The sequence below is a fragment of the Thamnophis sirtalis genome, unplaced genomic scaffold (assembly GCF_051295495.1).
Source record: "Thamnophis sirtalis isolate CommonGarterSnake01/CBP01778 unplaced genomic scaffold, rThaSir2_p1.2 scaffold_4, whole genome shotgun sequence".
Taxonomy (NCBI): domain Eukaryota; kingdom Metazoa; phylum Chordata; class Lepidosauria; order Squamata; family Natricidae; genus Thamnophis; species Thamnophis sirtalis.
This window is the reverse complement of record NW_028261384.1, coordinates 107,420,328-107,433,486: the sequence shown is the minus strand read 5'-3', so window position 1 is coordinate 107,433,486 and position 13,159 is coordinate 107,420,328. Positions and strand designations below refer to the sequence as shown.

At 39.6% G+C, this 13,159-nt stretch overlaps 1 protein-coding gene and 1 long non-coding RNA gene across 2 annotated transcripts in view; one reads left to right on the top strand and one right to left on the bottom strand.

The window, feature by feature from the left end:
- The window catches only part of LOC106542183 (natterin-3), a 24,464-nt gene extending 20,626 nt beyond the window's left edge, over positions 1 to 3,838 (bottom strand). Inside the window, exon 1 of the mRNA XM_087713702.1 lies at positions 3,661 to 3,838. Within this exon, the coding sequence (XP_087569828.1) occupies positions 3,661 to 3,687 (27 nt within the window). The 5' untranslated portion in view covers positions 3,688 to 3,838. The remainder of the gene's footprint in view (positions 1 to 3,660) is intronic.
- The window catches only part of LOC106542186 (uncharacterized), a 16,338-nt gene continuing 5,471 nt past the window's right edge, over positions 2,293 to 13,159 (top strand). Inside the window, exon 1 of the long non-coding RNA XR_015696462.1 lies at positions 2,293 to 2,778. This is a non-coding gene — a long non-coding RNA (uncharacterized LOC106542186). The remainder of the gene's footprint in view (positions 2,779 to 13,159) is intronic.

The window sequence follows — 13,159 nt, the reverse complement described above, 5'->3', positions numbered from 1 at the left end:
ATGTTGCCTAAAGCTTTTGTTTCCTCTTTGCTTTTGTTGTTGTTGTTGTTGTGGTGGTGGTGGTGGTATTAGGATACTGTTGAAAATTTATATTTTCTCTTCAGTCTTAAGACAAAATTGTGCACAACTGTGGATTGAATTGAATACAGGTAGTCCTCAACTTACGAGTACAATTGAGCCTCAAATTTCTGTTGTTAAGAGACATTTGTTAAATGAGTTTTGCCCCGTTGTACAACTTTTCTTGCCACAGTTGTTAAATGAATCACTGCAGTTGATAAGTCAGTAGCCCGGGTGTTAAATGAACCTGGCTTCCCCATTGAATTACCTTGGGACTCAGCCTCGGTCATAAATATGAGCCAGTTGCCAAGCATTCTTAATTTTGATCACATGATCATGGGGATGCTGCAAAGGTCGTAACTGTGAAAAACGGTCATAAGTCACCTTTTTCCAGTGCCATTGTAACTTTGAAAGGTCATTAAATGAACTGTTGTAAGTTGAGGACCACCTGCATTAGCAATCTTTGCAGCACACATCCCTTTAACAATTAGACCACTTCATGGAATCACCCTTTTCTGCATATGCACCCAGGAGTTACTGAATTCAATCAGTCTTAATACTCAGTAGACAGGAAGAAGATCTTGCGGTGCTGCCAGATCCGCCCACATAATTTGTCTATTAACCAATTTTAAAAATCCTTATATACCCAAAGACATCATGGCTAAGCTATGAACACAAAGCTGCTTATCTCTCCTGGGAGGCACCCCTCCGCTCCTAGACAGTAGATCCAATGAAGGCTCTGGCCACAAGCCACCTGTACGTCAAGGCCAGGGAAAGAAGGTGGGGCTGAAGGCCCCTGGGTGGACATGGGCTCATCACAGTCTCCCAGCAACCCCACCTCCCTCAAAGGTTGTTGTGGAGGCGGGGGCCAGGGTGGGCGGGGGAGGGAGGAGAGACTGCCGTGCCTGCCACCTTGAGCTCCTAAAGGAAAATGGGCTATGCAACTAATAAAAACACAGAGCAAACACCTATGCACTCTTTTTTTTTCTCCTTGAACTTAAATAAACTTCCAAACTACTACAATAACAATCGTTCTGGACTGTTTTGGTCAACCCAAATACAGGTATCCTCAACTTGCAACAATTCATTTAGTGACCATTCAAAGTTACAATGGCACTGAAAAAAGTGACCGTTTTTCACAGTTACGACCTTTGCAGCATCCCCCATGATCATGTAATCAAAATTCAGCTGTTTGGCAACTGGTTCATATTTATGATGGACGCTGCATCCCAAGGTCACAGAATGTGATCACCTTTTTGTGACTTTCTGACAAGTAAAGTCAATGGGAAAGCCAGATTCACGACAACCAGGTTACTAACTGTGGGTGATTCACTTAACAACACTGGCAAGAAAGGTTGTAAAACGGGGCAAAACTCATTTAACAAATGTCTCGCTTAACAACAGAAATTTTGGACTCAGTTGTGGTCATAAGTTGAAAGCTACCTGTACAATTTTTTATGCACAGTAGAAAAGTCTGGTGTGATCTATCCATCTCAGAGTTAACAGGGCATAACTGCCATGCACCAAAATTCCCAGCTTTATACCAACATGAAATTCTCCTTCACATTCTCCTCCTCCTCCTCCTCCTCCTCTTCTTCTTCTTCTTCTTCTCCTTCTCCTCCTCCTCCTCCTTCTCCTTCTCCCCTCCTCCCCCCCTCTCTTTCATGATCTTAGCAATGCTCACACAGAAGCAACCAAACTTTCAAGATTCAGTCTGAGGCAGGTTAAAAGTTTATGGAAAATTTCACTAGCACATTCTCCCTGAGGCAGTCCCTGGTCTTGGTATCTAATCTAAGTTCCTTGCTTTCAGTGCTATGTATTAAAACCTGAGCATGTGCAGAGTGGCATTATTCACTATGGAGTAATTCCAGCCTGCCAGTCTCTGTGTACAGCTGTCGTGACAGTGGGATAGGATGGCCCCTGTCTTCCTCTTTAGGTAAATGTATGATTGAAGCCTCTCGTAAATTCTCCATCTCCACTTCGCCAGATGAAATAATAACATGGGTCACGGGCATTGTGTTATTGCACACTGACCCACATATATTCCACGGTACAATATGTCCACATATCATAACTGAAGTTTAGTCAGTAACTGAACCCAACCCATCAGCTAATATAAGCTTCCTTTGGGATGATGGCTGGAAACCCTGACATTCCTCCATAAGCCGTAGTGATTATTCTGAACTTGTACAAAAAAAACAAAATTCCAAGCAAGCATCTGCCGATCACCTTCTCCCCATGCAGACTCTTTTTCCTGCTCACAGGACTGGTCTCCTTGGATCTGACCTGAGGCCATTTCCAGGCCAGAGACACCATCCATCGTTTCCCCCCCCCCCTCTTCCCACATAGCAGATCCATCCTCACGTGGGAGAGATGGTGCCTCTCCCAACTAAGCTCTGCAAATTAAACCAGGCGGTGAAGGCTGTTGAAGCATATCTCCCATACCCAAGATCCACCCACCCAGCCTATCTGTCTACCCCTCCCGCATGACTGGTGGGCAGGGCTGCCTCCAGCCAGAATGCTCCTCGCTCCCCTTGATCAGGACAGATTTCAAGCACACAGAGACCAGGAGCTGCAACATGTCACAGAGTCCCAGCCAGCCAGAAGTCCCTGCAAAAGGACAAGGCACTCCAGATGCTCCCCCAGAGGAGCCCCCCTGTGCTGAACTGAAAGCCAACTTTGAAAAATGGTGAGTGGGGCATGGAAGATACCAGCAGTGAGGTATGTGTAGATTTTTTTTTGGATTTGGGGAAATGCTGGTGAAGGAAAGCAGGATGATTTGGAGAAAGAGACAGGTGCTAACAAGAAAAGGGGTTAGTGGGAAACTGAAGCCCATTATGGGATGTCCTGATTTCCACTCCCCACCCCTTGTTTTGACCACTTCACCATATTTCTGAGGTGAGCCACAGTGTTATTCAAAATAGGCAGCCATTTAATATGTGGGCTTTCATGCAGCACATGGGAAGATGGCTTGGATGCCCAGAGCAGAGGTGGGGGGGGGGGGGAGGAGAGAACATGAAGGAATCCAAGCAATTTCTTGAAAATGAGGCAGAGAGATAAGTCTGGGTGCCCCACCAGCAACATCGAACAGGAGTCCCGGGGCTGGTTTGTGATCATTGGTATCTGGTGCCTTCAGAAAATGCCATGTGAAAGTCCTCGTTATTATAAGCCAAACTATTAAATATATAAACTAGGTCACTAACTATTGGCATCCATTGATCATGAAAAACAGGCTTGGCCTCCCAGACAGCCCCAGGACTTTGACCCCAAGTCGAAACAGCTATATACCAACTCTTTTCCTGATTTTTTTTTTTTTTTACTGGAGCACTGTAAACACCAAACTCTGTCAAAGTCCCCCCCCCCCACCATTTCCAAACAGTTTTAGCAATGCTCTCTCTCTCTCTCTCTTTCTTCTTTTAACATCCATTCTCCTGATCTTCCTTTGATTAAGAATTAACCTGAAAAAGCACTTTCAGGAACTCAGTTTTTCTGCTCACAAAATATCACGTTGCAAAACTGCGTCTCTTCAGAGAAAGTACTAGAATCAAGCCACTGGTCAACTTGGAAATTATTGGGAGAAGAAAATGCAAGGCCTTTGCTTACCTTTGCTAGCAAGATAAATCCACTCATCTCACCTCATAAACCCACTGCTTAGCTTTTCAAAGGAAAAGTTGATGCAAGAACAGCTATTAAACAGTTTGGAAATACCAGCAGCTGGAGTGAGCAGATGTTAGCCTGATAAACATTCTGGATGGCAGATAACTGGAAGCTCCACCTAAGAACAGAATACATGAATTTAAAAATAATCATCATCATCATAGTTATCAACTGTAGTTGAACCTCTCATGTTCATGGGAATCTTCTTTAAAGAGTAGAATTGGTAAAACAACTAGCTATTTTTGCCAGCAACCTACTTTGAATCTGAATTCACTGAATTAAAGGAGGTGTTAAATAAATATATTGGTTTCTGTTGCGTAATAAAGAGCACAGGATATAAATGATAAAGTACTGAACTGATCTCAATATACTCTCTTCTGAATCAGTGTAATGTTCACATCCGCTATATATGGTCACTTGTTTTAAGAGATGGATGGCGGTATAAGCTTCAAAAAAAGAAATAAACATGTGACCAGTCCTCGTTTGTAAATATACAATTATTTAAAGCACAATCATTATATACAACAATTTATTAACAAGATAAGATCTCACCCCACAAAGCTTATAGTGAAGACAAGAGAAGCTATAAAGATAAAAGGAGGAAAATCCATCTTGCACTGACTAGGTTGAGACTTCATTCCAGCTGCATTTCAGGCAAAAACAAAACACCGATGGGGGGAAAAAAAGCAAATGCAGTCACACGCAATATGGGATTTTTATGATCGAGATAGGCCAGTGCGCATTAAGAACTCTTTCCTTCTTGTTTGCTAAGTGACCTGGATAACTTTGTATAGCACATTTCATTTTCAGCACAACATCCTGCTCTGTTTTGTTTTGTTTTTTTTAATTTCAGGAACAATCTCTCCTCTTCATACCTTCCCACTTTTACTGAGCCCCACTTTTCCTTTTGGTGACATTTCAATGATTTCATAATCTCCTATTTACTTCCATCTACTAAACTAATCCTAGCACTCCTAGGAAAAGGATTTGGTTCTGGACCTGTCAGACGTAAGGTCTTTATCGTTTCCTTTTTATTTTTCCCTATGATAGGCATAAAAATAGAAAGATCCTAATCTGGGAAAGCCAGATGCCCAGTGAAAAATAATAGGGACAATGCCAAGGGTCATTTTACATAGAAACACCATTGAAACAAAGATTATAAATAAGCAGGCATTTTTAAGAAATCATATTTTGGATTTCAAATCCTGTATGAAATCCTATATACTCTACATAGGCCTATATACTTAGCCGTATATACTTGGACGATACTTATAACTGAAGCCTGCAGTATGTCATCTGAGTTTCTTTCTCCCTCCCAAAGGAAAAAATGAAAGCCATTGTTCTGATGATACAAATAGCCATTGTCATTCAGCAACTAATATTTATTTAGTGTATTTCCAAGCCACCTTAATCAACCCTGTTTAGCATACAACATAGCTATGGTACTACACACAACTAAAACCATAATAAAATAAAATAAAAGATACCAACACAAACCAGGGTTCAAATAACTGCTATATTAAAATAGTTTTGATATGTCCCTTAAATATAGGGAAAGGGGGAATTATTTTCACTTCTGGGGGTAAGGTAGTACAAAAAATGGGGGCCACCACTGAAAAAACCTGTTATCTGATTCTTACCCCATGGAGCTTGTAAACTAGAAGGCCCCGACAGACCTTCTCTAGGGATTTGAATCAGAAAGTAGCAAAAAAAGTTGCCTCATATAACTCAGTGCAATGCTATGAAGGGCTTTAGAAGTGATGTTTTGTACATTGTTGGATTATTTGACCAGGGATAAAAATGGGATATGTTATTATTTTGGGTGGCTCTTTTTGGGATTTATTGATATTGTAATTGGAAAATATTGCATACTAAATTTGATTATATTTTAAGAAGTTATCATTTCTTAGCTTTGATAATACTTGTGTTTTTTATTCTAAGTAAAGAAATTTAATGAACATTTGTCTATAAAGGACAAGTCATTTCTCGTTATATTTTAATCCATTGTTTCTATTATGATAATGGAATTAGTTTATATTTCTGAATTGTGAATTTATTTATAGTTAAGATTTAAAATGTTTGAACGGGATATGTTGCATTTAGAGTGGCTTTTTTCAGGGAACTATTAATATTTAAGTACTGGGGTTTTTCACACGTAAAGAGGAAAAGTTTCTCAATGTTACATTAAATTGGATTTTTGATTTTTTTTACATTAAGATATTTTATGCTTTATAAATAGGATTGTGTCATAGCTAAGAATTAAGATGTGGAATGTTGATTTTATGTTAATTAAGCTAGATATTTTAGATTTCTGTCTTGCTGATAAACAGATTGGAGAACAGGTTACTTAATTTGCTTTGCTTATTGTTAACACGTGAGTTTTGCGATGAAGAAGTCATGGAGAGATGTGGAACTTACATTTGTCATAAACATTGTAGGAAGTCACTTTTGGGGAAGTTGCTTTCTTGCACCCTTTTCATATTTTTTTAGCATGTACTTTATTTTTGCTGCTTTATTAATGAAATTATGTTTTAAAAAAAAGAAGAAGAAGCAACAATACTTAGTATTCCAAGTTAGCTCTGAAAAATACCCAGCAACAAATTCAGCAATTTCAAGATAAGTTTAATTATATTCCAGTGCAACTATCCCATCATGGATTTGGGCCACCACATTTTGAAACATCTATAATGGCATCAGTGGTCTGTCTCCTTCACTCTAACAGTCACTCCATGAGAAGAGATTTCGGGTCTCTTATCTTACAGTCTCAGACCTAAGACAACATCAATCACAAGTCCTCCTTGGGAGGCCTCCCTCATTGCCACTGAAGCTCTGGAGAATGAAAGATTAAGAGGAGTGGCCTGGCTGTTGCAGTGTTTCCTGTTCCACCTTCTTAAGGCAGTTAAATCATGCTACTCAGCCAACACCTGACACACATACTAATCAGTACCTTCTGTATTACTCAATTTGAGACCTTGGGACAAAATTGAGCTAACACCAAATATCTTCGTCATTGTTTCTACTTGAGATGAGTCATAAAGAACTTTATCCTGAGTTCCCTATTGCATCTGAATTTCACCCAGGGTTATTCTGAAATCAATCCATTTTCCTATCTCCAGCTAGAGATTACCGGTAATGATTGTGGCAGCTGCAAAATAAGTCTTTGGCAGCCATTTTGTTTTTCTCTGTATTTTTTGCCCCTGCTATGCTTTATGGGGCATGGACTTTGACATTTTAGGGTATAAATATGAAAAACATGAAAAGGGCTGAGCTGCTATCCAAAATATCCACTCCCTACGAGATTGGATGACTGGATATGTAACTTACCCACGGTTCATACCAACATGCTAAGCATGTTGTGCAAGCATATTCTACATGTCAGCTCCAGTAGGTGACCAGATCAGGAAATGAATTCCACGTGAAAACTAAACTATTTTTATTGACTGAGATTGGCTAAAAGAGCAAAACCTTGTAAATTTGATTGTGCTGTACCAATTGTTCCTTACTGTAGTCCACTAAAATCAGGGAAGTGTCTGCATGAGCCATTTGCAAATGTTATCTTTGGACAATCATTATCATCATCATCACTTATATGCTGTCCAGCTCTCATCAATTCTGGGTATTAAAAATGTTTCAGCCTTTTTACTTAGGTAATGGTTTCTGTTTATTTCTGTCAATTCATCCGTTTAACTACCCCCAAATGCCTAAATTCATATCATTCAGGGAAGTTTGGTGGGGAAACATCTATCCAGCATCCCAACTCTTCTGGAAAGCATCATGTTTATGGAAAAGCTTAAAGAACTTAAGGTGTTCAGTTGAGAAAAAAAAAAAAAGAAGATTGAGGGGGAGACCTGATATCAGCATGCAAGTACATAAAAACATGCTGGCTGGGGAATTCTGGGAGTTGAATATTACACCTTAAAAGTTGCCAAAGTCAAGAAAGAGTGAACTATCTTGGGATCAATGGCTCAATTCTATGATGGCTGTATATTTTGTTTGTTAATATTTACAATTTACATTATATTTATAGCTGTTCCAATAGATCAATTCTTGGACAAGAAAGTCTGAAATGTAAATCCCTGTAAATGAATCAAGTCAATGAATTAAGTATTGTGTTCTCTGTGCAACATTTCCAAACAAGCAAGGTGGCTGTTCTGATTTGCATCACAGGAATCATGCAGGTCAATAGGAACACTTTGAGACCTACTATCTGCTAGGTCTGAAAGAAGCAGAGAAGAGAACATTATTTTTTGCTAATGAAGCTACAGGCAATTTAAATCAGCGGCGACAATCAATTACATAACTGAGGGAGCTAAGGACACTGGGCTAATGAAAGGTCACAACAAGGAATATGAGCTGCAGGACTCAAGATAAGCCTAGTAGTGGAATGTGTTGCTTAGAGAAGTTGTGGACTCTGCTATATCTGAGTCTGATCCTAGGACCCTTTTAAGATCCCCAGAAGATGAGTAGACACAATATTCATTTAATACACAAAAGTACAACTTCCTTCTCACTACTTCCTATGCCTGGGTATTTCTTTTCTGGATGATGGTGATGATGATAATGATGACACATAATCAGAGCATATAGGAAATCACAAAATATTGATATATCTCCAATAGAAAAGAATATATGTAACTCAAGATTGAACTGTTGAGTGCTTGGTGCTCTCTAAGTTTGCTTTGCTTGCAAAGGTTTCACTACCCAACTGGGTAACAGCATCATATTAAATGAGTATGAAGTTTGCTCCTTGTTTATATATAGTAAATTGCCCTACCAGTTTGTAAACAAGGAGCAAACCCCACATTTACTTGCACTGATGCAAGTATTACGCATTTGGGTAATAAAACAACTAACCTCAAATAGCACTAAGGACCTCACACTGATAGCTAGCTATCAGTAGGTAGGTAGCAGGGACGTGTCTGTTTGAGAGAGGGGGGAGGGAGGGAGAGAGGGAGGAAGGAGGGTGAGGGAGAAGAAAAAGAATGAAGGAAAACTTTTTCGCAAAGGAGAAAAACAAATGCTGTTGCTTTAAATCGGAATTGAAGATGCCTGGTTGTGGAATTCTGGGAATTGAAGTCCACAAGTCTAAAAAAATTTGAAACCCCTCTGTCAGTGCCTCGCCAGCCATAAACCTCACTGCACGTCACTGGTAGGTAGGTAGGTAGGTAGGTAGGTAGGTAGGTAGGTAGGTAGGGAGGGAGGGAGGGAGGGAGGGAGGGAGGGAGGTGGAAAGAGAGAGAGAAAGATTAAATGGTTTACTATACTATCTTGAATAAAAGGTAAGAATCTATTAGATGTATTTATTTTTAATGGAGAGTCTGGACTAATTTATTATTCATTCTCCTTCCCCAGAAGTTGTGGATTTTCAAAAAGACAATCTCTTAAAATGATTTTGATACAGGAGAGGTAATTTCTGGTCCTGCAGATGTTGTTGAACTCTGACTACCAGCCTCCACCATTGATGAAAATTCAATCAATAATTTGAACTTTGGAGTTTCAATTTAACTACATCTACAGTACCATAGACCTGTGGCACTACATATCATCTTAGCAATACAGTACTGTACTCTGAAAAAGATTAATTATTGAAAAACAATCTGGAAATCATGAAATCTCTTAGACACATAAAATGCATAGTCTGTGTCCAACAAGAAATGAAACTTGGAAAATAATGCTCAGATTTTTAAACTATTTTACTTACTCTAATTTATGCATATTTACCTGCCAGCCACATTTCATTACATGCTTGAAGAAGCCTGCATGTTTGGCCTTCAAATTATGTATTAACTGGGTTTTTTGGAGGGAGGGCAGAGGTTAAAAAAAGGAACTAATACCCAGAGGTCTATGGAGATTCTCAGTCATCCAGGTCACGGTTGTCCCAAGTGTTTTTTCAAGAGGCAACTGGATTATCTGGTAAATCCAGCTGCCTTTTGAGAAAAGTCCAGTTGCCTCTTGAAAAACCATCTTTGGGAACACCCAGAGGGCTCTTTCAGCTCTGTAGCTGAGAATGAAAGAATATTTGTACCATCTGCATACAGGAAGGAAAGGCATCGCTGGGCAGTGGAAGCTAGAATCAGAAACTTCATGTTTCATGAGTTTAAATGGGTATTAAATGAAAGAGGCCTAACATGCAATCACAGTTTACCCCTTTGGTTGAAAAAACAACTGGGCATGTTAAATTGTTCTGAAGGATAGAGAAAACCCTCATGTTTTTTTAATGGCTCCCATACAGAGTTTGTGTGTTTTCCCTCTCAAATTGTAGGAAATCACACAGCATCTTTGGACAAGATCCTTATTTTTGCAACGGTTAGCCAAGGGTACAAAGTAATAAATTTCAAATAAAGAGGTTAACATGGATGTTTGAACATGACTTCAGTTCAGCTTATTTGCAGCGCAGCTCTGATAGGTCAGCTTGTCACAAGGCTTCCAAGGAAGTGATGGGAAGTGACAGGCAGAGGAAGCCAGCAGCTCCTCCTTCTACATGGCCCCTGCCCAGCCAGTCTAATCCATTGCCATCAGCGTATTCCTGACCCACATTTGGGCTCTCCTGCTGCGTTGCCCTGGTAACTGGCCCAATTTAAAGCAACAAGCATGCGCTGAAAGCTTGTGAGAACCCTCTGTGGGATGTTTTACAGTTGAACTAATGAAGCTTCCTGTCCGACTAATTTGGTATGTTAGCATGGCTGCTGTACATTGCACAGAGCATCTGCTTTTAGAAATGGGAATCCCCATTCATTATGATCTTCAGAGTTAGGGGGAGAAATATGGAGTGAAAATCCCTTTGAAATCTTTTCGTCTTCCTTCTTCTTGCATTTTGGCATTTGCCAAATTCAGGCAATTTTTCCTGTAATGCTTTCAAGGCAGGACCTTGTGATTCGAATGCAAAGACTGACTATGAAGGACCACCATCAACCTTCAAGGCATCTGTTCTCCCTAGATTTATAAAGAGCATGAGGCAGTTTCTCCCATTTTGTACTCTCTCCAGAAGTGCAGGCTACAATTTTGGGAGCTCAGTATTAGCCTCACTGATGGGAGAAATCTGAAGAAGGCCATTATGTAATAAATAACCAAGTTGAGAAAGACCTCCATAGGAGAAACCAAACATGGGATCCAGCTGGCATGTGTCATGGCCATCTTCTTCATTTACTGAGACTTGCAACAGGGGACGTGGGAGGTCTAAAATCATTTCCTGAACTGATTACTTTGCAGAAAAGGAGCAAGAAAACAGAATGCGTAGCCATCTTGCAATAGTTGAGACAATCGGTTTGGAACAGTGGTTAAGACACTGGCTGGGAGACTGTAAGTTCTAGGCCTCTCTTAAACATGAAAACTGGCTGGGTAACATTAGCCAATCTGAGCTCAACCTACTTCATAGGGTTGTTGTTACAGGAAAAATAAGAGGCAGGAGTACGTTCACCACCTTAAATTGTATATCAACAAGAGACATAAAATCTATTATTATATACACAACTCCGTGAAATCACAGCTGCGATTTCTTTAAACGGTGTCATATTTCATTCATAATGAGTTCTTTCCAAGAACCTGGGATATTGTAACATTGGAAGTGTTGTAGCATTCGAAGTGTGGATCAAGAGAGTAGCCTTTTGTAATTGAAGATAGAAATGTTGTCAATGCCTAGATTTTCTAAATGAAGTGCCCACCAAGTTTTTTTGACATGGCACCAATAACTAGTGAGACCATCACAGCCTATATATACCATGATCTTTCCATTTGATTTTCAGATCTTAATACTTTGTGATCTTCCCCTAATCTTTTTCATCATCATCATTATTATTATTATTATTATTAATTATTATTATTACAGTCCTCACAAGGAACCATTTCCCTGCCAGAGGCTCCTATATAAAATTCATGTCAACCTGAGCTATAAATATTTCAATTTGGCTAGCCATATTTCAAAGCTCTTGAATTATCCTGAACATTGTTTGCAGGGTGTTATTTAAAATAGGCACAATAAGTAGAAAATATGAAAGAGGACTATCCTAAATGTTTCCTTGCTACCATATGGTGACATCTCAAGTCACCTTATTAAAAGAAAACATTTCAGATTGGCAATCAGAAACGAGCTACACACACAAACTCAGGATTCAAAGTTTTTCCAATGGGCACATCTGGAATTTGGGAAGAATGCATGTTTGCTTGTTTGTTTATTTGAAAATGTGTGCACATCTGGAATTTGGAAAGAATGCATGTTTGCTTGTTTATTTATTAGAAATGGTATGTGGCCTCTCCTTGAACAGGGGATTGTACATGAAGACCTCCAAAGTCTCTTCCAACAGTTATTGTTATTTATTCATGTTTATTAAATTTCTACAGTGGCCAACTCCAGTGACTCTGGGGCAGAGGGGTGTTCAGAAAGTAAAAATACATGACAATAAAATAAGGACAAAAGAACAAAAAGATGGCAAAAACACATACATTACTCAAAAGGGGTTGTTAGGGCCTGGATTAAGAAAAACCAGCTCAGAGACAACCCATGCAAGACAGAATGGCTATTTATTCAGAACACTTCTAATTCTGGATTTGCATGCTTAGCTCTCCACAGGGTGGTGTTTCCCCATGGAAACCGTGCCTGACGTTTGAGGGTTTCATGGCTCTTGCAGGAAAAGCAGGTGAAAGTATAGCCAGGAAGATCTTTGCTCGATTTGACTAGTGCATCATTGTGGCCTTATCTTAAGAAATGAAAAGATGTTCAAACACACCTTTGTCATCTCTTGTATGGATTAATTATACTTTTGCTTTTCCTGAAGTGCCTTTGAAATCTACCCAGAAAATTCAACTGCCATAAAGTACAGCATCTAGGGTGATTATGGAATGTCCTTATCACAAGGATGACCTTGTAGCAGCCTCATTATAAGAACAGCATTAGCTACCATTTCGTTTTCAAACGCAAGTCAAAGCACTAGCTAGAAAGTCCTGTATGGCTCCGAACTTTATCTCAAATTCTGCCTACCTAATGAGAAAACAGGGAATGCCTGTGGAAGGTCCCCAGAAAGAATGGCCAGAGAAGGCTCAGAAACAGGCATTCTCTGCATTTCTCCTTCTCCTCTGAATAGCCTGCAGGTCAAGGATAATGTCTTCCTCACAACCTGTCATTAGCTTGCAAAGACAGCTATTCTGGAAGCAATTGGTAGCCAATAGTTGACTGACCGGATTGTCACCTGAGTCTGATACATGCTGAAAGAATAACTGGCTCAAAATCACCCAACCAACTTTCATGCATAAAGCGGGACTAGGACTGTCTTCCATTTCCTAGTCTGGAGCCTTAACCACTTGACCAAACTAGCTCTCAAATGTGTAGAATATATTGCAATGTCATTCCAGATTATTCTATTTTTCTGCATTCTGTTGTTTGCATATTTATTTATTTATACACTTATAAGTTTGCCCAATTCACACAAGGTGACTCTGGATGATTTTACAT